Source organism: Eptatretus burgeri, chromosome 7 (genome assembly GCF_056783735.1).
Source record: "Eptatretus burgeri isolate ZD-2024b chromosome 7, Ebu_testis_v1, whole genome shotgun sequence".
Taxonomy (NCBI): Eukaryota; Metazoa; Chordata; class Myxini; order Myxiniformes; family Myxinidae; genus Eptatretus; species Eptatretus burgeri.
In genome coordinates this window covers 47,208,820-47,233,978 of record NC_140967.1, presented here as the reverse complement: position 1 = coordinate 47,233,978, position 25,159 = coordinate 47,208,820, and the positions used below count along the sequence as shown (strand labels likewise).

General features: G+C 41.8%; 1 protein-coding gene across 2 annotated transcripts in view; it reads left to right on the top strand.

Annotated features, from left to right (window-relative positions):
• Positions 1-25,159, top strand: part of ANKRD27 (ankyrin repeat domain 27) — a 128,024-nt gene that overhangs the window by 21,363 nt on the left and 81,502 nt on the right. For both annotated transcript variants that reach the window (XM_085888362.1, XM_085888363.1), the window contains exon 4: positions 12,638-12,785. In XM_085888362.1, coding sequence (XP_085744488.1) covers positions 12,638-12,785 — 148 coding nt within the window. The remainder of the gene's footprint in view (positions 1-12,637; positions 12,786-25,159) is intronic.

The window sequence follows — 25,159 nt, the reverse complement described above, 5'->3', positions numbered from 1 at the left end:
AGCCAGAGGTCAACAGGCGTCTGGGTCGGGCCTGGGTTGTCATGGATTGACTGGATCATGGGGTGTGGTGCTGCTGGAAGCTGTGCGGGAGAATGAAAGTCCGAGTCTTCAGGTCCTTGGTGCTTCCAGTCTTGCTCTGTGGATGTGAAACTTGGACTCTGACCAGGGATCTGAGGTGGAGACTTGATTCCTTTGGTACCAGGTCTCTTCGGAGAATCCTTGGCTATCACTGGTTGGACTTTGTGTCCAATGAGCAGTTGCTGAGAGAGACTCGAACAAGATTTGTTACCTGCATAGTCCATGATTGTCATCTGCGGCTGTATGGACATGTGGCTCATTTTCCTGACGCTGATCCTGCTTACCAGATTCTCTCAGCGAGGGAGTCTTATGAGTGGAGGAGGCCAATGGGCCAACCACGTGCCTCGTGGTTGCAGCAGGTTGATCAGCGTCTCAAGGAGATGGTGATAGGCCAGGCATCTGCCTGGGGGATGGCCAGACGTTGGCCCCTGGAGTGCCAGTGGAAAGTGGACGCAGCGACATGCTGCTCTGGTGCATGCTCCGATACCTGACTTGACCTATGACAATGGTATGGACCTAATTGAACATTTTGTTCTGAAATGGTGGATGCAAATGTCCTGAATTGGTCATTTGATCACATCCACTATTCACAACATTAGCGAGTTGCCGCTGCCTGCACGGAGTTCTAAATACGGTAGGGATGGAAGTGGAAAAAAATGCAAATGGTGTCTTCTGTCATCAAGCCAGCAAGCTGAGAGCAACAATTCACAGTTGTTGTCACATCTGATGCAATTTAAATGCTCCACCGGTGGCGAGGTGTTCCGTTTGAAACTTTGTTCGATTATATGAAGCTTTTTGATGCCATGGGTCCGTAATAAAAATTTGTGTTGGTGTCTGAGCCATTTAGTGAGCAATTGCAGGTTAATAGTCTGATAACACGATGCATGCTTGAAAGCAGCCCCTATGGCGAATGAGCTCTTTCTGGAATCCATTCAAGATTTGGACTCTCATTCATTTTATCAATCAATCGTTGATCTGTTTTCTTTTGATAAAACGCACTTTAAAAGAAAAATATTATTTTTCTTTTTTCCTTTTGCTAAATACTCGGTTAAAATAGAATCTTCGTGGCTGAAAATGAAATGTGAATACAGAGAGGATAGAAGTCCACCCACATTTGGGTGCCAGTGAGTTGAATTACTCCCACAGTCATCCCGTGAACGATCAGCGACTTTTCTTCTTCATTGATATTGCAATGGATGTGGCAAAGCTAATCTTGGAGATGTGCATGGAATCATTTTTGTTTTCCAAGTTGCCATAGCCGCTGTTTTGAAACTAGCATTACGTTATGAAAGGTGAATGAGATAGCCCCAACATATGGGGATTTTTTTATTCACAATGTTGGGAGAAAATGTGACCTTTATCCATGCCGTTTCTGGAGCAGCTTATGCTGAAGATAGGTACCTTGTGATTGGGGTAGAGTGGGGAGGAAGGCATGGAGGGAGGGGTTTAGTTTGCCATTAAAATATTTGTATTTTATTCATTACAAATGTCGGTAATGTTTTTCGTGGAATTGTTCCAAGTACATTGCAGCCTTGGCAATTACCTCGTCGGTGTACTGAAACGACACGTTTCTATCCAAATTAAATTTGAAATTGAGAATACTGCCGATTGCGATCACGATCATCCTCGCTCGAAACTGATAGACGACCTTTTGCATGCGTTTTCGTCTGCACAGCAGGACAAGCTCGAGAATTCTTGGTCGAGGAATTAACACGTCAGGGGGTAGTTAAAAACATTTCTGGTGTTGAGGAGTAGTGTAATTGATGATTGGCATAAATTGACATTCTCCAGAAAAGTTGGAAAGTTTGCCACTGCTGATTTGTCTCGGAGGAAAACGGAGCAGAGATATGGACCATCAATAACGAAAACGCCATGTATAGTACAATCAGAGTTTGTGTGCAATGTTAAGGCTCGTGGAGGAGTTATGTCGGATGAATCAGGATGCAACAGAACAAAAAGAACAGGAGAAAGAGATTGGGGGGGGGGGCACACACCAATTGCAGGGATGAGGGACAAAATAGAGAGAGACTTGGAGAAATGATGGATTTGGGGTGGGGGTGGGGGGCGGAGAGAATGAGGGCTATGGCAGGACATGGGGTGAACAAGATGGATACAGGTGCAAACTGTCAGGAAGGGAAGCTGGAAACTTTGAAAGTCGTGGGCTTGGGGAGGGCAAGCAGGGGCAGGAAAGATGATTGTTTTGGAATGGGGATGATCTGAGATGGTGGTCAATGACTGTCTTGAAGACCTGGAGGAACTAGAATGGGCACTCAGTAGAGCGCATACCTTCGCCAACGCTACATTTTGCCCCCCCCCCCCCAGAAACCGTTGATTGTGAGGGTATTTAATCCCATACCACATCTGCCATCTCATATGTGTTATGATGGCTAAAAAAACATTAAATTTCCTGCTGTTTGACACTGATTCACGTACATTGTACAATTTCTGTATGAACTCCCTGACCTGACCTTTTTGGGTGTCGGTGTCAAGTCGATCTGATGACAACTGGTCACATAAGAAATCAAATATTATACATCACAGGAGAGGGAATTGAATTCTAAACATTTTGAATCGACTTACATGCAAATTGTATAAGAATTGACCGCGTTATGATAATAAAGGTCGTTGACCCCCGACCTTTGACCCAAACCGCTAACAAAGGTAATGACGTCATTGTGTCATATCGTATATCACAAGATTGGGCATTGAATTCACAACATTTTGGCATTGGTTGCATGCAAATTGGATAAAAATCGACCGCACTATGGCAAAATGATGATTTTGACCTTTTCATGACCTTGACCTTTGTACTCTTAATTTTGGAATTGGTATTAGAGTGTGGGGAACAGAACAGTCAACATTTTGGTGTTGGTTTCATGCAAATCGGATAAGAATTGACCGTGTTATGACTAAAACCGCACATTTTGCAATGTCGTGACCCCCCCCCCCAACCTTTGACTCCCAACCGCTAATAAGGGTTATTACGTCATTGTGTCATGTCACATATCACAAGATGGGGCATTGAATTCTGAACATTTTGGCATTAGTTGCATGCAAATTGGATACAAATTGACCGCGCTATGGTAAAAAGACGATTTTGACCTTTTCATGACCTCGACCTTGACCTTGACCTTTGACTCGATCGCTCCCAAAATCTAATCAAATGGTCCTCGGATAATAACCAATCATCCCACCATATTTGCTGCGATTCAGTTCAATACTTTTTGAGTTATGCGAATAACAAACAAACACACATATTCACAAATAAATAAATAAATACACAGCGATCAAAACATAACCTTCGCAACAAAGTTTGCGAAGGTAATAATAAGATCGAAGAGAGGGCAGAAGTTGGTTCCACACATGGGAAAAGAGGAACAAATGAGTAAAGGTAAGCAGTGGTTCTGGATTTTGGGAATGTTACTGGCAGAACATGTAGAAATGCTTTTCAGTGACACGGTCAAGAAATTATGAAAATGTTTCAAGGATGACATCTACTTAATTTTATTGAACATGTAAAAACAATATATAGTTCTGTAAAGAACACACACATGAAGGAAGATACTTTGAGACCTGGGAGGGCTTTATTCCACCTTTATCAATAAACTTTATTCCACCTTGTGATACTCACCCTTGTGTGGAGATGGCAGTCAACAGGAACTTGCACGCACACACTGAGGTGGATACTTTGAGACCGAAAAGGTCTCTGTTACACCTTCTGAAACCCACATATTGTCTGTGACATACAGGTGGTGGGCAAAAAAATAATCGAAATGCCAATGTAAAGTCACTAAATTGGGTGTTGGGCCACCACGTGCAGCCAGAACAGCCTGTACGCGCCGTAGCATAGAGTCCACCAGCTTCTGGAATTCTGCAGAAGGGATGCGGCACCATTCTTCCATGAGAAAGTCAAACAACTTGCACCTGTTTGACGGAGGTTGAAGATGCTGTCTCGGGCGTCGTTCCAGAATATCCCATAAATGATTGATCGGGTTCAGATCTGGTGAGTGTGAAGGCCATGACACATGTATAACATCAGTGTTATGTTCATCAAACCATTGAATGACCAACTATACGTGCTCTGTGGATTATGACATGGGTGGGGGGGGGGGAGTGGTTGGGTCTCCTCTTGCAGTCATGCCAGCCATATTTATAGGCAACCAGGCCTGTGCAGCATTTTTATACATAACCCAAAGCATGTTGTGATGTTATTTGCTTAATTAACACATGGGCCACACCTGTGTGGAAGCCATTGCTTGGTGTCTCTCATTTACCCAGGTGTGTCTCTTCTCTTCTTTTCTTTTCTTTTCTTTTTTTCTTTTGTTCCACCACATGTATGTCCATATTGCACACACACACACACACACACACACACACACACACACACACACACACACACACACACACACACACACACACACACACACACACACACACACACACACACACACACACACACACACACACACACACACACACACACACACACACACACACACACACACACACACACACACATTTTGTACATATGTAGAAAGAGAAGGAAACGGCAACAGCAGGGCTGAGGGACAAAAGCTCTTGCCTAATAGTCAGAGCCCATGCAACTGTTTAGCCAGAAAAGCCTTTTTAAAATCTAAATTGTTCCTGATGACTCGAATGACTTTTGTGCACCACAGGCAGGTTAATGTTAGTTGGCCAGGATGCATGCAACATTTCCTGTTGGCCAGGATGCATACAGCAATCGCTGCTGTGGCATTTACTGCCTGGTACCCACTGCAGTATTGGGTTCTGATATATGAGGGGCAGTCGACAAGTAACCTTAAAATGGTGATGTACATTCAAGAATGTAATGTGTGTAGTTGTAGACGACATGTTATGTCTATGTGTAAGAGTCATGTTTTGCCTGTTTTAGATCTGGAAACATCCGTTTCTTGGGAAGTGAGGGTGTAAATCCCAGTGAAATCCATCACAGAATGAAGACGCAATATGGTGACGCATGTTTATCGCTGCAGCAGGTGTATGACTGGGACAGGAAATTTAAAATTGGAGTGTCCAGTTTGGCCGACGTTGCTTGCTCTGGGCTGGCCACACACAGCTGACACACCAGAAATGGTTGCAGGAGTTGAGCGCGTGCTTCGGGAAAACCCTCGCCTTACGCTGGATGAAGTGGTCTCCGAATTGAACATTTGCCATGGTTTAGCACATCATATCATTCACAACGTGCTGGGGTTCTGCAAAGTGTCTGCAAGGTGGGTGTCGAGACAACTCGCACCCGAACTGAAAGAATGGCAAGTAGATGCATGTGAAGAACTGCAGCATTAAAAAACAGAAGCAGCATGGTCCGTGAACTTTGCCACCCAGGCACCCGTAACAGGCATGGCATGTCCACACAGTGGCTTAAGCACTCAAGCACTCCAACGGAATGCCTCGCTTGGCAAGCGATTACCAATTGCCCTTGGTACGCCCATGCAATGTCCGAATTGGACAAATCAACACTTTTTGGGGGAGTCGGAGCTGCTGATACTTTCAAATCTGGAGCTTACATCCAGGCCAAAAAACATGGCGGCTTCAGACCCCAGTGAGGTTACCCAGGAAACTCCTTCAGACCCCAGTGAGGTTACCCAGGAAACTCCTTCAGACCCCAGTGAGGTTACCCAGGAAACTCCTTCAGACCCCAGTGAGGTTACCCAGGCAACTCCTTCAGACCCCAGACAGCGAGGTGGCCGAGGATCACCTGAGGAAGGATTATAATTGAAAAAGGCTGTTAATTATCTTCAAAAGGGGTGTTTTAATTAACCCAAACGCCCTGTTTTCACTCTGCACTTCATTGGAGTTTTCTTAGTATGCATGTAATATTTTGGGCTGCAAGGTTTAATAGTTTTGGCGTTATGGAGGAAATACACTGACACACTGACACACTCGCACACTCGTACGATCGCACACTGACACACACACACACACACACTGACACACACACTGACACACACACACTGACACACTCATGAACTCTCATTCACACACTCACACACTGACACACACTCACACACTGACACTCACGAGCTCATTCACTCACACACTGACACACTCACGAGCTCACACACTGACACACACTCGCACACTCGCACACTGACACACTGACACACTGGCACACTGGCACACTCGCACACTCGCACACACACACTCACACACTGACACACACACACACACATTGCCTTTTATTAGTCTATACGGATGACTATTTTCGTTGTAATGAAAACGTACCTTGTTCAGTTTTAAAACTTACATAAACTCAGTGGTGATGTTGAGTGTACAAAAGTGTACATGTACATTTAATCTAATATTTGAAGCTCATTTTAATGTTTATTTACTTCACATAATACAGTATGTGGATTACAAGTCCATCAGTATGTTTATAAGCCTTGAAAAGTCAGGCGAAAAGCAAGTGTTTTTTAAAATTATTTATTTGTTTAAAAAAACAAAATGAAAGACTTCCATTTTCTTTTCTCAACATCATGAGAATGAACCTTCATTGGGCACTGTATATTTGCCCGCAGCCACGATCGCTGCCGATAAAACGTGCATTACATCATTTGAGTTGTAATCAAAATGTACCTTTGCTTCCTTAAAACAGTATCTTCATTTAATGATACACGTTGTTCAGTCTTCAAATATACATGAGGCCTTTAAACAATCTGAGCTACATTGAGAGAAAAAGATGGTGGGGTTTTTTTTTTTCTTTCTGGGATGGCTGGAGGGCATGGCCTGCAGAATGGGTGGTGCTTATGACCCACCTGCAGACATGAACTCAGCTTTATATATTAGATGATGAGATTTATACTGAAAGAGAAGGTGACAGACTTGAAAGTTTGAAGAATTATTCCACACAGTACGACCAGAGTACCTGCCCTACCGGCGATCTTCCAAACATGCAACGTGTTCTTCTGATACATACCTTTATTTGAACGGTGTATAGGCAACTGACAGCTGCCTCAATCGCTCCCGAAAATAAAATAAATAACCCACGTTATGTGCATGAAGTAAAAACATACCGACTGCTTATATTTCAAAACACCTCACTGCACTGGAAAACGTGCGGACAGGAATACTGTACTGTAAATGGTGGAGACTTGTAATACCCTCTTTCACCTGGAGCAACGCTACACGATGCATTTACAGATAATTTGATTCCCACCTTCCCCTCCCCCTCACCGCCCAAAGACCACCAGCAAAAATATAAACATCCCGATACATTAATTGGGGTCGTGCTGATCCCATAAAGCAAGTCTGAATGTAATCGGCCCAGAACTGTAGGAGTAGCAGCGTGACAAACAAACACACAAACATATACCATTCTGTGACTTGCAGTAAGGATTGTATTCTCAGTGTAAATGGCTTAATATGGGAACATTTGCAGTGGCCTGCAAAAGCATTGACTCTCCCCCCCCTAAAAATGCCACATTTAGATGAATTGGTAGAGTACCCACCTTTCGGGTGATCTTATTCCAAACATGCAACGCGTTCTTATGACTATTACTGCTTTTATTTGAGCAGTGTATAGGTAACTGGAAACTCTGTACAGGAACAATATAATAACTCGGGTTACGTGAATGATGCAAAAACATACCTTGTGCTTTCATTCAGAACACCTCACTGCATTGGAAAACGTGGGGACAGGAATATACTGGACTGTAAATGGTGGTAACTTGTAATACCTTCCCCCACCTGTAGGTGGTGCTACACAATACACATTTACATGGAGAATATGCCTCTTTCCCCCCACCCCTCACTCCCCCAAGACCATCGCCAAATATATATAAAAACACCCCAATATGTTAATCGGGGTTATGCTGATACTCTGTACCAAGTCAGGATGTAATTTGGCCAGAACTGTCGGAGGAGTAGCTCGACAAACCCACAAACAAACACCGGTCCGTGAATTATAGTAAGGATTACAAACTATGGACAAACAATTTTTCCAAATGAACTTTTTTTCATAACTGAAGCGATGAAACGAACACTTATCGTTGAAGGAGGTTACATGTCAGGAATATCTGCAAAAAACATGTACAAATCAAAATTCACTGGTTGTAATAGTATTCAGCCCCTGAGATCAGTACTTGGTGGAAGCACATTTTGCAGCATTGATTGCTGTGAGTGTTTTGGGATAGGTTTCTACCAGCTTTGTACAGTGAGATGGTGAAATCCCTGCCCATTCTTCACGTGAAAATTGCTGTAGTTCTGCCAAGTTTGATGGGGATCGTCGATGAACTGCGATCTTCGAGTCTCAACATAAATGTTCAATTGGGTTCAAGTCAGAACTTTGACTGTCACGCAAGAACATTTATTCTTGTTCAGCCACTCCAGTGTGACTTTTGCTTTCCCAGGCAAAAATAACATTCCTTTCCTCTAGTAATTATCTGCAGACCACTGTAGTATATGAGTACAACTCTGATATACGATAGTTCTAACTGTAGCATTTTTGCCTGGGTTGTGCTTCGGATCATTGTCCTGCTGAAATGTGAATCTCCTACCCAGTTTCAGATTCATGGCTTACTCAAGAAGATTTTCATCAAGGATGCTCCTGGACTTTGCACTGTCCATTGTCCCTTCTATCCTGACAAGCTTGCCAGCTGATGAAATATAGCCACATAATGTGATGTCATCACCATGCTTCGCTTGGTGTTGGCTTAGCGGTTAGGGTGGCTGGCTTGGGATCTTAGGGTCCTGAGTTTGAGCCCCGTTGGTCACTGAATTATCACCAGGTGGGGTTGACTCAGTCTGTCATCCTTCTGAGGTCGGCAAAATGAGTAGCAGTGTACTGGTAGTGGGGCATAGCATCAGCGGCGCAGCTGCGCTTCAAAGAAATGATGGCTACCTGGCAGTCAAGCTGCCATATGCAAGAACAAAACAGAACAGATCACCATGCTTGACAGTAGGGATGGTGTTGAGTGGGTGACGTGCAGTGTTCGGCTTGCGCCAGACGTAACACTGAATTTAGACGAAAAAGTTCAATTTTTATCTCGTCTGACCACAAAGTTTTTCTCCATATGCCTGCCGTATAATTAAGATGCTTTTTCGCAAACTCCATTCGAGCTTTTAGATGGATCTTTTTTCAGTAATGGCTTATTTATTTTCACCTGTCCATCGAGGTCATTCTTGTGAAGGGAATAGGGTAATGTTGATTGAACACTGACCCTCATTTTGGACATAGAGCCTTGTGGATCTTTCAAACTCATTGTTGCATTTACAGTGACATCCTGAACCAGGTTCCTGGTTGCCCGGCTGCTGAGTTTGGATGGGTGACCTAATCTGGGTGGGTGGTATGATACATCTTCCTCTTCTTTATGATGGATTTCATCAGACTCAAAGGGATAATGAGTGACTTTGAAATCTTATAACCCCTCCTGAATGGTGCTTCTCCACCACTCTGTCTGACTTCTTTCGAAAGCTCCTTGGTCTTAATGTCTGCCTTGTTGGTTAACCAAGTGAGTTGCACCTTAAAACTCTATAGATAAGTGAAGGAGCTTAATTTTTAAGTTAAACTACTGATTTCATGTAGGTGAAACCCATTACACTTATTTTGTAACTTTTCAAACAAATAATTTGCTCCTGAAGTGATTTTGGGTCATTTGGCAAAGGGTTTGAATATTTACCAACTGAGAATAATCTGATTTTCTCTGTTAATCTAACTTATTCACATTTTATCTAGCTTTATCACTTTGGACTAGTTTATGTGGACTCTATATATTGTTATGTTTGTTGGGTAGATTTAGGAATTTCATAGGAAAGATGGGATTTTATCGAGTTGCTTGCTCCGTGGACGTGTAGGAGACATCTCGATGTGAATTAAGCGGGGAGATTGTGAGCTTAAGTGTTGCATGTCGTCACATGGGGGGGGGGGGGGTGGTGCTGTGTTAAATTAGGTAGGGTTTAAGGACAATTTCTCCCAGTATGTGATTGCCCCCTGTGACCTTTTCCTATGTTTTTGCATTTCAAGACCGGCGATAAAACGGAATCGCGTCCTTAAAACAACAACCGAGCCAAACGTTCCAAGCAGGCAAAAAACCCCACCTCCAGGAATGACAACTAGCAAACCACACCCCCGGAGTAGATGATGGATGGGTGTGACGTCAGAGTGGAGGAGAGTTAGGTTTGGATGAGAGTCTTGCGTTGTGTGACAAGGCAGTCAGGACAAGAGGTTCGGAGTGGGACAGAAGCGAGAGAGAGAGGCAGGATAGGCGGTTGAAAGAGAAGGGCATTACGGCTGGCTTCCCCTCGACACAGTGAAGAAGGCTGCACAATTCTTGTGTTCGTGCTTAGGCGAATGTGCTCGCTTGATGGAGAAAGATGCTGGCTATTGACTGTTGGCTGGATTGTGTGAGACCAGTCTCGAAGCATCGTGTTGTCACCGGTGATTTTTGCAGAGATTTTTGCATTTAATATAGCTGTGGCGTCGGCAAGTGTGATTGAAAGAAGTTGCACAGCAGTTTCTGAGCCCTGGTGTTGAGTATTGCCTCCTGTAAGTTTTTCTGCCCAGAGAGTGGCTGGGCGCCATTTTGGGCGCATTTTCTCATGCAGAGACAAAGCGGTTTGTCGAACAGCAACCTTCAGAAACTGATCTCTGGGCACACTGCTCAGTGCCGGGGTAAAGGAGGGATTTTTCTTTTATTATTCTGACCCCTTGTCTGTATTAAAGTCTGTGTGGAGGCACCTCAAAATTAGGTTATAAGGTTGGGTGATTTAAAGCCTGGTGTTGGCTTAGTGGTTGGGGTGGTGGTTTGGGATCCTCAAGTCCTGAGATCAAGCCCCATTGGCCGCTGAATTAACAGCAGGAGGTTGACTCAGCCTGTCATCCTTCCGAGGTCGGCGAAATGAGTACTGGTGTACTGGTAATAGGGGCACTGCATCGGCAACATATCCGTGCCCCTGACCAATGATGCAACCAGCAGCCCAAAAAATAGGCTGTACACAAAGGGAGGGGATATTGACAGATTTATTCAAAATCTGGTATTCGTGTGGCACAAGCATGATGGGCCGAATGGCCTCCTCCTGCGCATAATTTCCTTGTAATCCTTGTAGGTTGAGTTTACCTTATGTTCTGTTTTTGTTATTACCCTTTGAATTATTACCATTGTAAATATTTGATTTATTTTCATTGAACCCCGTATTTATTTAAGTTGCTTGTGTTATCTATTTGTCGTGCGTTTGAGATAAACCCCTGGGCTGTGCTTCCGTCTACTACGTGCCTTTGCCCACTCTCCCGTCCCACATGCACCATAATCTCCCTCGAATCTGGGCTGTTCGCCTCTAAGGGAAATTGTTTGGCTATCCATCCAGGTAGGGGCAAACCCCCTGGACATGATAATATCAAGTTTGATTTGAAAGAGTCATGAAATGAGCTCGGGTGACATGAAAATTTGAAAACTTTGGAGGAGTTGCGGGGGAGAATTATTTTGCCAGCCACTATATGATGGGGAGAAGGCTGACAGGTCAGTCGTTGAGTAAAGCCTTCATCTAAATGTTCTAAATCTACATTATCATGGAATTGCTCTGACTACTTATCTACCGTATGGAACTTATTGATCATTTTGCACTTGGTGAATCCTAAAATCCCTAAAATACAATCATGTAAGACAAAATATCTGTTTTGAGATGCCGACCATTCAATGATGGCAAACTCCTGTTTTGAGAGCTGATTCTGAATACTTTGGTCAATTCCGTATTCAAGGTTTTGGCTTTGTTTTGATTTATTGGCAAGATATAAGCCTCCCAAAATGTCGATTTGTTAGGTGCTTTTTCGGTGTCGGTGTCGGTGCTTTGTTATCACTATGAGTGTGGCAGCCTACTTTTGTGGGCCACTAGGCCATAACCCTGAGGTTATGTTGTTGCATAATTTTGGTGATAAAGAAAAAAGATTGATGTCTGAGATGGGCACCTGGTAGAAGTTTTGGGAAGTTAGGTAAGCTGTGGTGGAATTATCAAATTGTCTTCTGCATTGTGGAAATATGGCCAAATATTGAGCCATCTCTTCACCGCCATCCCCTTTCATTCTGACCTTCTCTCTTCTTTTCCTTCTCAATTTTTATTTTCTCATTTTATCCTCCCCATCCATCCATGCATCCATCAATCCATTGGGACCATACTCCACAGAGCATCGGTGCTGCTGAAGCAGTCTTGTTTTGATGGCTTGTGTTTGACTTTTTGACAATCCATGCATCGTTTGACGGCTTGTGTCTGACTGCTTACCCTTTTTTTGTTGTCCCTGCTTGCTTTTTTCCCAGCTTGCTAATTTTGTAATGTGCAATAAAAACAAAACAAAACGGTAATATGCAATAATTCCATTTTCTGGCAATTAATAAATGGCAATGAAAGTAGAACATAAAAAATATAATGAATTCTTTTTATTTGCTGGCAAATTAAAAGCATGCCTGTTTATATCAAAATGAGTATTATTGCGTTTCATTATTGCAAAAAAAAAAATCTATTAAACTGTCATGACTGGTAATTTGGATCGCATAAACATGGCTGTTCTTTATCTGTGATCATCACATATTGGCAGGAGGTCATGGTGATAAATAATGCTGTTGCACTTGCTGGGACCCACCAGTCTTCACAACCTGTTCGTGTCCTATTTGAGGAAACGTTTTACACAGAGCAAGGTGGAAGCTTCAATGTGGTCTGCATTGCCAGTCCTCTGGAGAGTACAGGTGAGTGATATTTTTATTTATTTATTTTGTTCATGGTGTTCTTTTTTAATACAGTAACTGATTTTTTTTTTTAATGTCGTTTTGCATTGTCAACATTTTGATTATTACTTAACCTTGGTTGGTTGTATGTCGTCATGTTCCAAGTTGACTCGACATGCACGAACAATTTGCTGTCAACAGAGATATGGAATCTATCGATCGGTCATCGGCAAACTGTGGACCAGATATCAAAATGATTGTATCCAACCAACATCTATATATTAATACTGAAGGACCAATTTTGTGCTCCTAGCGGTCGCGTCACGTTTTTCTCTGTACTGTGACCTGGACTGAAAGAAAGGGGCCCAGGGGCAAGTCGGGCGGGGTAATTAAATTTTTGGGCGGGGTTAAGCAAATTGAAGGCGGGGGGTGGGAGGCGGGGGGGGGAATGGGGCAGGGGTGGGGGATGAGTAGGTGGGGGCAAGCACGCCCTGTCCAGTCCATGTCCCTCGAGTGTGGGTGAGCTGGTGAGGGTGGTTGAATGAACGGAATCCGTCTGTGACGGGGTTTCAGCGAGTTCGACCTTATTCATGGAGTCAGTTGGTTTTGTTGATGGATTTAGTGTTAAGAGATTATTTATTTATTTGTTTATTTATTTATTTCTTTATCAATTAATTACAATGGAAGCATGTTCTACCTGGTTAACTTATTCTGGTTTTAAAAGAGCGTTAAATGTACTGTTTGACTCTCTTTTGCATTTACACTACACTGCTACAAACCCATGTCTGCTTTGATTACAATGTGCTATTCATCGCATGCTCCGTGTCTGCGCTCTCTTACTGTTACGGTTTTTTTGTTACTTTGTCTGTGAATGTTCTTCCAGAATGTGAATGTCATGGGTTGCTCCATAAATGTGAATGTGCTGCTGCTGTATAATGTTCTCCATAAGTTTATTCCATTGAGCTGGAATTTGTGAACGATCTTTCTTTATTGAATATCCTGCAATGTTGTAAAGGGTATCCTGCTATGATTTATATATTTTATATTAACCATGTTCACACTCAATATTTTACCCAGATGAAACTGCTTCCTTGAGAAGATTTATTAACTTCTGCCATCGAAGATGGACGGAGATTACTTTTTCACCCCTGTCTGTTTGTTTGTTTGTGAATAGTATTTCGTAAAAACTCCTCGACGGATTTCGACGAAACTTGGTGGGGGGATTAGGTATGGTCCAAGGATCATGCCATTAGATTTTGGACTTTGTCCAAAGTCCAATATGGCCGCTATGGTGGCCATTTTGAAAAAATATTTGAATTTTTGTTTTTGCATTTCTACGTTTTAAGTGATTTCCAACCCCCCCCCCCAAAAAAAAATTGTTAGAGAAAAAAAAAAAAACAATTTTGCAACTTATTTTTCAACAAAATTTCGATTTTTTTTTTTTTTTTTCCATTTCTACATGTTATAAGTGATTTCCAACAAAAAAACATGCCAAAATTATAATTGCGGCTGATTTTGGAACTTCAGGTGGATATACCCACGTAAAATCAATTTCTGTCTCAAGGAATCTAGTTATGACGAATTAATTGAGTATGTAAAAGGGAAAGTTGCAAACTATAACTCTGTGAGCACTGTTGACGTCAAATTGAATGAATAGGATATCAGGTTCACTTGAGTGACCCAGCAGTATTGGCGGCGGAGGTTTTACACTCTACCGAGTGCTCCCCTCTTGTTTTATTAATGTTGTTTTGGGGTTCACCATGAGGGGGACTTCTCGGACTCTTCCCAACCTCTGGCCCTGCAGGCCGCCATGCTGCGGATAAGTCTTTGGCCTGTCGGATTGTCAAGCAACTATGAACGCCGATTCATGAGCTGTCAAACCTGGCAGGATCCTCGCTCTAAAACTCGTGATCTTTTCTGGTGGTTTGGTGATGCCAATTGAGGTACATACCCTCAGTGCGCACCCGTCTATTTATTACTTATGGCCGAGCATAAACATGAGTCGCACTGGCTAGTTGCAGAGCCGATCAATGGGGCAGAACTTCCCGTTTATCTCTTCTTACGCGCTATATCGAGCCAATAAAGAGTGTAGAAGAGTCCAGTTCTTCAGGTTCAGAGTTTGAATAATTTATTCCTGCACATGACAGGAGCAATCCACAGAATGCAGTCAATGAATCTCTCAAAGCCTCTACTCGAACTCTTATATACTTAAACAATGGTGCAATGAGACGTTTCAGTAAAACAAGATAAGGAAATGCTTGTGATTTGTCTTTAAGTTGGGGGAGGGATAAATTCAGCAAAATTCATCCAATTGGAAAAAAAGCAAAAACATCTAAAGGTCTAAGAGAAGAAATTTTAGCTGATGAAAGCCGCAGCTGTTTGTGAGTAGATAGTCGTCGAGGAGCGGCCTCCTCCAACCCTTTCCCAAGCCAGTTACTGTGACAAGAAAACAGGTGCTTATGGGAGCTAAAATATAATTTTAAGTATAAAGTAAACCAGAATATAAAAGCTATTTCATCGTGTAATTAAATAGTTCTCGTCAATTAGATGAACACATATAATCATCATCACTTTTATTGAACACAAAGTTCAACAAAGATAATGAATATTCCAAACGGGATCCTCAATTATAGCATATTTACATGAGTTTAGTTGATATTGTGATATGAGCAGAATGTCTTCATTTTATCAGATTGATTGCAACTTGAAATGTTTCACTGCGAGGTCCAACAATGCTTTAAGAGTGCAGAAAAGGTTGCGAATAATTCCCCATACATGTTCTTGCATTCCAAATAGCTCTAATAAGGACCAGCCACTCCAATGAGCCAGAAACTTATACTGATTTCAGTTTAAATTAAAATGTCAAATTATTAAAAAAAAAAAATTCAGGGAATAGCAAGACGAGGAGGAGATATCATCTTGCAAGCCATGCATTTGAAAGATATGACACAGCTTGTACAAAGCAATCCATTAAACACACACTCACATACACACACACTCACATACACACACATACACACACACTCACATACACACACACTCACATACACACACACTCACATACACACACACTCACATACACACACACTCACATACACACACACTCACATACACACACACTCACATACACACACACTCACATACACACACACTCACATACACACACACTCACATACACACTCACTCACCTACACACTCACCTACACACTCACACACACACAAACACACTCACCATAATACTCACACACACACACTCACCATAATACTCACACACACACACTCACCATGACACTCACACACCACACTCATCACACACTCACATACACACACACTCACATACACACACACTCACATACACACACACTCACATACACACACACACACACACACTCACCATGATACACACCCACACACTCACATACACACACACACACTCACATACACACACACACACATACACACACACACTCACATACACACACACACACTCACATACACACACACACACTCACATACACACTCACACACACACACACACACACACACACACACACACACACACACACACACACACATACACACACACACACAATCAAGCGTTTATAGAAATGCAGGTGTAACAAATTATAACTAAAGCAGAAACATATATTGTCGTGGGGGAACTGCGAGGGAGGAGCTCTCCCTGGTTCCTCTCCGAACTCACCGGGAATCGCAGGCCTTCGCACACGAATAATGTCATGTCGCAGTGTGTCTCTAATTGACTGCGAACGCCAATAACTTGACCACATGACCCAGTGTCCTCCGTCTGACAGCCGTTTAACGAGGAACACGTGGTCATCTTATAGGGGAATTGCGCCCTCTGTGTACTTGCGTTACTTACCTTATCAGGTGCAGCCGAGCGGAGCTGCCAAGTACGCAAAATCTATTACACAGATTTTAGGGGATAACTTCCCGTCTATGCTGAGGTGTGGACGATGCGAAACCAATGGAGGAAAAGACAAAAACGAGCTGGGTACATTTATAACAAGGGAGATTTATTTTAACAAAGTGAGGAAAGTCATGTGGCATAGTAAAGGATTTATTCGCAGATGTACAAGGAATTTGTGGGTGTGGGTAGGAACGCAAGGAATTTGTGGGTGTGGCAAAATGAATGCAATAATCACAAAAGACACATTTCAAAGTTACCCCGAATAAACTTAAACGTTCTTAACTTTAAGTCTGGACCTTTAAGTCCAGACTTAAGTTTGAGTCTGGACCACTGACGGGTTCCTCTTGTGAAACCCATTTGTATATACCAATTCCCCTAAACGCTGCCAATACGCCATTATACTGTAGATATAAGTTAGAAACACGTTCAGTAAGTTCTGTGGTCGTCCGGAAGACGTCAATCAAATTTGTCTACATATGACAATGTGCGTTTGAGATACGCTACTCATAGGTTCAAAGCACGCTACTCATAGGTTAAAAATTAAATTTCGGTTATGCTAAACATTACCTCAACGTGTTTCAACTTATGAGTAACTTACAAGTAACGTGTGTCCGACGTGTGTCAACGATCGTGGAGCGTGCAGAGAACTTCTGCCAGCATATGCGGAACTTGTGAGCCATACGTCTAGTACGTCGTAAAATTTTCAGCATGCTTGAAATTTCACGACGTACTAGACGTACTACAGAATATGACAGCGTACTTCCTCGTTTTTCAGCGTGCAACTAACGTATACACAACTTACCCATACCGTATTCGACGTTATGATTTAAATCGGCGTGCGGCAGCCTTTTAACAGGCTACGCCACGAGTTCGTTGCCGATATGTGCAGCGCGCTATGCCTAAGTTAAACTATCGTTGGGCAAAGGTTGTGAACGCCGACAACAGGCTAAGCATTCGTTGGTATAAGTTATCTAAAACACAATAAAACGTTCTGTGCCCGTTACTAATATGTTGTGCATACGACCAACACGTTATGAATACGACCAAAACTTAAAAAAAAAACTAAAAACTTCAGCGTACGCCAACGTTTTACATACATTTTTATACGTTGCCATTGCTGGCTAAAACGTCAAGGTGTGACAGTGCCTTAAGAAGTGTAAAGTAAGATAAAAGAGTGAAATAAGAACAAGGAGTGAAGATTGGAGCCCAAACTAAAAGCCCTATGCAATGCATCTTTCCCATTTACCCACTAGACATATGGAAAGGACTAACTAAACACACACACAATTGAAATAACTGCATTGGGATCACTGTATGTTGTGTGCCATTGCCTTGGAGGAGTGCCGGTTTTTCAAAACCACAACGATACATTTCATTGAGCACAAAATGTAATATTAGAATGAACATATATTTTTCAACTACATGTTTCACAGGCTTTGTCAATTTAATTAATATACTCTGGGCTTCATTTATTTAAACTGCTTACAATCTTTAATGCTTTTGATTTGAAAACCATTTCCACAAGAGAATGAGATGAAACTGGCAGGATGCAAACAAACTGTTTACCCAAATATGCAGACATGTATTTACAAGCACAATAATCAGTCATGAAAGGCACATATTCACAGGTGCAGCAAACAATTAAGAAAAGGCATGAAAGAACAGATTCTAACCTTCTTATCTTGATCAGCTGCACACAGGACGTGGCACCAGCAGAATCATACCGAGGAAGCGTAGCTAGGAATAAAAGAAGATAGAGGTGGAGCAAGGCTTTGGTTCAGCCTTTGACACACTGCGGCACATGTCGATGGACGTATGCCAATCCCAAAACCAATGGGGAATATCGAGGGGTAAAGAAAGCAAAAGGGTGTAGATGCAAGTGAGACAATGTTGGCGATGTATGCTTCGAGAAATATGTGAGGTACGTTTGTAAAGCCTCGCCCGGAAGGGTGAAGAGGAAAGTCACCGACAGCTCTTTATAATTGTGCTGCTTTTTGTGAGTCGAGGAGATGAATAGGGGTTCTTAGAGGACAGCAAGGTACAGATAGTGTGTTAGTGGTGCATCTGTCTTCCCTTGCTCGGGACCTCCTGGCTCGTTCGCTCTCGTGCCTCTTCCTCGAGCTCGATCTACCGTCGCTCCATTCTCTGTGTTGTCTGGCACAGCTCTTCCTGGCCTCAGCACAAATTCCAACGGTTGTGTCTTCCCTCAGCACAAACAGGCAGGTCGTCTCGGGGTCCCCAGCGTATTTCAGCATCAGCAAACGGTTTGGCGTTACACCTTTTAAGCACCTTGGATGGGGTGGAGACTTCGGAGATCAGAGTTCATTGGGGTGGGGGGAGAGGGGGTGGAGTTCCTGGGAGCAAAGGTCGTGGCTTACCCTTGACCCACAACAGCTAGCCAAAGGTGTGCTCACCAGCCAAAGCCTCCTTTGACTGTCAATCATCTTTGAGTTGAGGTCCTCCCCCGAGTTAACGCTACCTCTTTCACGGGTTTTCCTGCCCAGCGCGTTTGAAAATAGAAACGTTGTTCTTTCCTTCGTCGTCTGAATTGTGGTTGTTTGTGGTGCTGTGTTTCAGAATGTGGTTGTGTGTGATGCTATACGAGAGGGTTAGTAAAATATATTAAGGGAATTTATGAAGAGCGGGTTGTACTTGATTATACAGTATACTTTTAAAATGTTAAATGGTAATTTGGTGAAAAGAAAGAAACATATTGTACTGTTTGGTGCATGAAATGGCAACTCCCATATATGAGCCATGGATAAGAGGGGATTTAAAGGAAGAACAGGAGGGGTATAGAGGAGGAGGAGGAGGAGGAGGAGGAGGAGGAGGAGGAGACCTACTATAACCCACACAACACATGCACCCCGTTTCCCTTAGACAGTTGGTAGGGCTTGTCTGGGCACATGTATGAACGATATAACTGATTAGGGAACTCCTACGTGTCGTGGATGTTCATTCACCCAAGGGCCGTTTTCATAACCATCACAGTATGTACCGGTACAAGTCATTAAAGCTGTATCTCATGCGAGTGAAAATGCTTCCCAAACAGGGTAAAAGGGTCTGAAAATGTCCTGTTGGGACTGCTGTTGTCTTTTTCACGCTGTTTTGAACAGCTGTTCATTTTCTAAAACGGTGATTATGCTTTCATACCCAGCTATCTTGTATGAGTATTGAGGAAATGTCTTCCAACAATTTGCAGTCAATCCTTTCGATGGCCCGCAGTGCTTGGATGTAAATCGACACTAAAAACACTCCTAACGTCCTGGGTTTATGCAATACGAGTTGTGTTTTCTTTCCTGAGCACTTGCCTCGTGATGTGATCATATATTTGAATCCTGTGCACTCTCTTCATTTGTTCGTTCATTCATTCCTTGTATGTAGGTTATTGATTATGAAAGTGTGTTGGCATCTTCTCATGTTGCTGTCCTCGCTGGGTTGTGTTCATGCCTATTTCTGATACAACCACACTGTACAAATAAAATAATCATTTTTCTCTCCCCACCTCGCCCATGCCTCACAATATTGGTTACGTTTGAAGGATGCTTTTGATGACTTTGGTTTGCTAAATACCTTAACAAGAACATGGACGATTTGTTCACACTTTGGGGGCAATGCTGTTTGGACAGCATTGATGCCAATAATGGACTGATATTGTAGTCAGTCTGAATTTGTTTTATTCGTATTGATCAATTCTTTATTGCATTATTGCAGACTTGGTGCCATTTCTGAACAGCTCAGAATATGCACTTGCATGAGATTTACTCAGTTAGTATGTTCAACAAGTAAAGAAAAAATTTGTTAATTTGTGACCATGAACTTTTAAAAAAAATATTTTGTACAATTTTTAATTTTTGAATAATACAAATGAAATTTTTGAAAATTTAGGTGACAATGTCCCTTTAATAGACTTCCTCGGTCTATGTGTCCATTGTCCAGTTCTCAAGGCTGATTGTTATGGCACAGGACCTTTTATGTTTAAATGATTGCAGTCAGGGTTACTCTCTTTTGTTTTATATCGATAAGACAACTAATCGCTGTGTCACCACAGATGGGTGCTTTATTTATTTTTATTTGTTTTTGCGTTTTTCTTTACTTTGAATGAAACCCCAAATCAGGCAGTTCTTGGGCAAGAGGGAAAAAACACAAACTTTTAATGGTATTTATAGCAATTATTTATCTTATTGATTACTTGTGAAGAAGGTTCTCAAGTATATGATTGTTCACGTGTGTTATTATCTTGCCAAAACGAGGTTTTTGCAAGATATGTTAGTCAGCTTGTATTTTTTTTTTTTTTTTTTTTTTTTTTGTTTGTCTGTAATCACGTATAAAAAATTCTGCAGAGCACAGTTGTCATTGGAAATTTTTGTAACTTCGCATATCAGAGGCCAATAGAGGTCCCTTTCAGCGCACAAAATTTTGAAGGTCAAAGGTCAAGGTCACTGTCGCAAATCAGGGGTGTCGACGAAACCCTTATTTTTTGAGTAAGTTTGATCGGATCGTCTTCAAACTTCATGGGAATATAGATCATGGTCTGGCGCTCAGCTGATTAATTTTTGGTGGCGATTGGCCTTGACCTTCATATGGTTTTTTTGTTTTTTTATTTATTTATTTTTTTGTCTGTAATCACGTATAAATCACTCTGCAGAGCACAGTTATCATTGCAAATTTTTGTAACTTCGCATATCAGAGGCCTATAGAGGTCCCTTTCAGTGCATAAAATTTTGAAGGTCAAGGTCAAAGGTCAAGGTCACTTTGTCACAGATCAGGGGAGTCGACGAAACCCTTATTTTTTGAGTAATTTTGATCGGATCATCTTCAAACTTCATGGGAATATAGTTCATGGTCTGGCGCTCAGCTGATTAGTTTTTGGTGGTGATTGGCCTTGACCTTCATGGTTAGCGCCTGAGGTCAAACATATTTGACCCCAAGGTCAAATTTTCAAGTTTTAGGAACCATATCATGTAGGACCTCAAATTGAACACCTCGATGGGTGCTTTCTAGATATGTCAAGCTTGAGACATTATGACGTCATTTGGTGACGTTATGAGGCAAACACATATTTTTCATGGTTACTCTGTAGAACGATTCTTATCGGAATCTCTCGTAGGCAGATATTCCTCAAGGAGTCGCTCCTGGTGGATAGCAGCTCTGTTCACCTCAGTGTGACCTTAAAGAAGTCACACGTGGTCACCTATTGGCAAGATAGGGTCACCCTGCGGGTGACATTGGTTTATTTTGTCTATGTCGATTGCCTACAGGTCACAATTTTAAACTGATCTTCATGAAACTTCACCAAATGGTGGAGTTGGTCATAAGCAAGAAGCCCATTGATTTGAGGTCAAAAGGTCAACATCGGCCATAGGTCAACAACTCTGGTCATATTTCTAAAAATCCTCAATTTTCATCCGATTGACTTGAAATTTGAAGAGGATTTGCAAATCAGGTCATTAAATTCAATCACCAATTATTTTTGAGGTCAAAAGGTAAACATAGGCCAAATTTCTAAAATCATCAATTTTTATCTGATTGACTTGAAATATTTGTACAGGATTTGCATATTGTGTTGCTGAATTCAACTTCCAATTATTTTTGAGGTCAAATTTGTTTTATGGATTTTGCAAGTATTGTGCTCTGTATGACGTTTTTCTTTATTTGTTTATTCGCTCGATTAGCTTCTTTGAAGCTAAGAATGGGATACAAAGTACTACACTTGAATATTAGTGTGCGTACACTCTGTGGATGTCCATTCCATCCTCCTTTCCTAAAAAAATAATAATAGTAATAAAGCAGAGTTCATACAACATACTTTCCCCACCCAGTCTTGAGAAGAAAGATATGGGAAGGGTCTTTTCAACTCTTGCTTTGCATTTCTGAGCACAATATATATTTCCTATGAGCCGCGATTTTTGTCTGAATCTCGAGAATAAGAAACCTGCATTCTTAGTATACAGTACACAGCGAAGGCCGTGTGTTAAACAGGAGTGCGATTTGTGATATGGAGATGATGATCCATGTTCCTTTTATTTGTGTTGTGTCTGATTATTTTATTTTATTATTATTTTTTTTTTTGGGGGGGGGGGTGTTTTTATTTACATCTTTGTAACTCATCTATCTGGAAAGCACACACAAGGAAATGATTTGAAACTATAGAAAGTCGATGGTGCGCTCTCACAAATCCCCACGCTTCCTACCTAAAGCAAAGTTGAAAGATGGCAAAAAGGAATGACCCAGTATAAACTTTTTTTTTTCCTGTTTTGAACCATTGTGACCCTAAGTCCCCACCCCTGGGGCATGAACCGGGGGTCAAATCCAAAATGATCGCAACATACGAGGATGAGTCAAAGCATCCGCAATTATTTATTAAAAACTGTGTCGTGTTGACTACATTGCTTATTGTACTTGCAGGTACAAGCATAAACTGTCTGAGCCATTGTGAAGCAGTTTCAACCTTGAGCAGTCAGTTGTTGTGTCGTTAAAAGGAAGTTAACATGACCGCTCTGCTGTCCGTTTTCACCAAGAAAGAACAATGTGCAGTGATAAGATTTTTGTGGGCTGAAGGTGTACCAGGAGCAGAAATACATCAAAGAGTTTCAGCACAATATGGGAACAGTGCTTTACCTCAGCGGAGTGTGTATGATTGGATTACCATGTTCAAAGATGGTTGCACAGGAGTCACTGATGATGAACAATCTGTTTTTAGTTCTCGTATGAGCCTCAACAGTGTGGACCAAAAAAAATCTGGATGCCCATCCACATCCACATTAGAAGAAAACATTGAGTCCGCACTGGATAACCGCCGGTCGACTAGTGATGAAGTGGCACAACATCTGAACATCAGTCATGGTTCTGCCCATGAAATCATCAATAACCGTCTTGGCTTTCATAAAGTTTCTGCAAGATGTGCTCCAAAACAACTCACAGAAGAGCACAATTGCAACCGTGTGATAATCTGCCAAAGCCTAATTGAACCACTTTTGTCATGAAGGGAATACTTTTTTGAGATTCATTATCACTGGAGATGAGATGTGGATCCACCAGTATGAGCCAGAGAGCAAATGTCAGAGTATGGAGTGGAAACATCTGACATCGCCAGAAAAAATAAGTTCAAAAGTCAACCATCGGATGGAAAAATGATGTTCACACTTCTCTGGGACTCGCAAGGCCCAATTTTGGAACGCTATCAAGAGGGGGGCACAACGGTAAGCAGTGTTTTATTGTAAAATGCTCCAGGTCCAGCTGAAACCAGCGATTCCATGGAAATGCCGAAGAGTTACTGTCAAAAGGTGTTGCATCGTTTCACGACAATGCCAGTCCACACACAACCACCCATACTGTGTAAACCCTCCGGTAATTGAATTTTGAGGTGTTGGAGCATCCTCTGTACAGTCCTGACCTGGCCCCTTTGGACTTTCACCTGTTTGGTCCACTCAGACGCTTTAAGAGGCCGCCACTTTGCCAATGACCAACACGTGAAAGAAGTGCTGCATGTGTGGCTCATCACTCAGCCAAAGACTTCTTTTTTTTTTTTTTGAAGACATACAAAAGCTTGTGAACCGATGGACTAATTGTGTTGAAAAGGAGGGGGACTGTGTGGAAAAATGATGCTCTTGTCCATGCTCAATTGCAGTTGTATTATTTAAATAAAAATATATTGCAGATACTTTTGACTCGCCCTCGTATTTCATGCATCCCTCAATGTTGATTGCATATACAAAGTTTCATTTAAAAATGTGCCCATAATTTCATTTTTCAGTACTTGACCTTTTAACCCCGCCCTGGGAGTGGGGCTAAAATGACTACTCTTGCACCTTTATACCATGTGGTGATCTTAACTATCAAGTTTGATAATTTTCTGCCCAACCGTTTAGGAGGACATAGTGTGACAGAGACAGACAGAGACAGACGGAGCAGATTATAACATCTGCCTGTTTTGTTTTTTTTAATTATTTTATTTTTATTTTTTTCAAAAAGTATGGAGTTAATAAATGAGACATTCATGTTTGTTTTTCCTGCATGGTGTGTACTGCTGGCTGTGCATTTCCTTGCATTGCCTATTTTTTATTAGAATTGTAATCGTGTTGTACACATAGTGCTCAAGCAAGGAAATGCTGTGCAGGTAAAATGGACAATATTGCCTGCCTTTGTACAGTTCTGACTATGACGAACAGAAGGTAGTGGGAGTGGAATATATATGTATATATATATATATGTATATATATATATATATATATATATATATATATATATATATATATATATATATATATATATATATATATATATATGTGTATATATGTATATATATATATATATATATATATATATATATATATATATATATATATATATATAGGAGCGGCGATGAAGGCTGAGCAGAGGGAATGCATAAAATTCCCTAATGAGTTGGTGCGGAAGGAGTCGTGGGCAGCTTCTGGAGAGAAGTTGTTCGGATTTGCATATATAA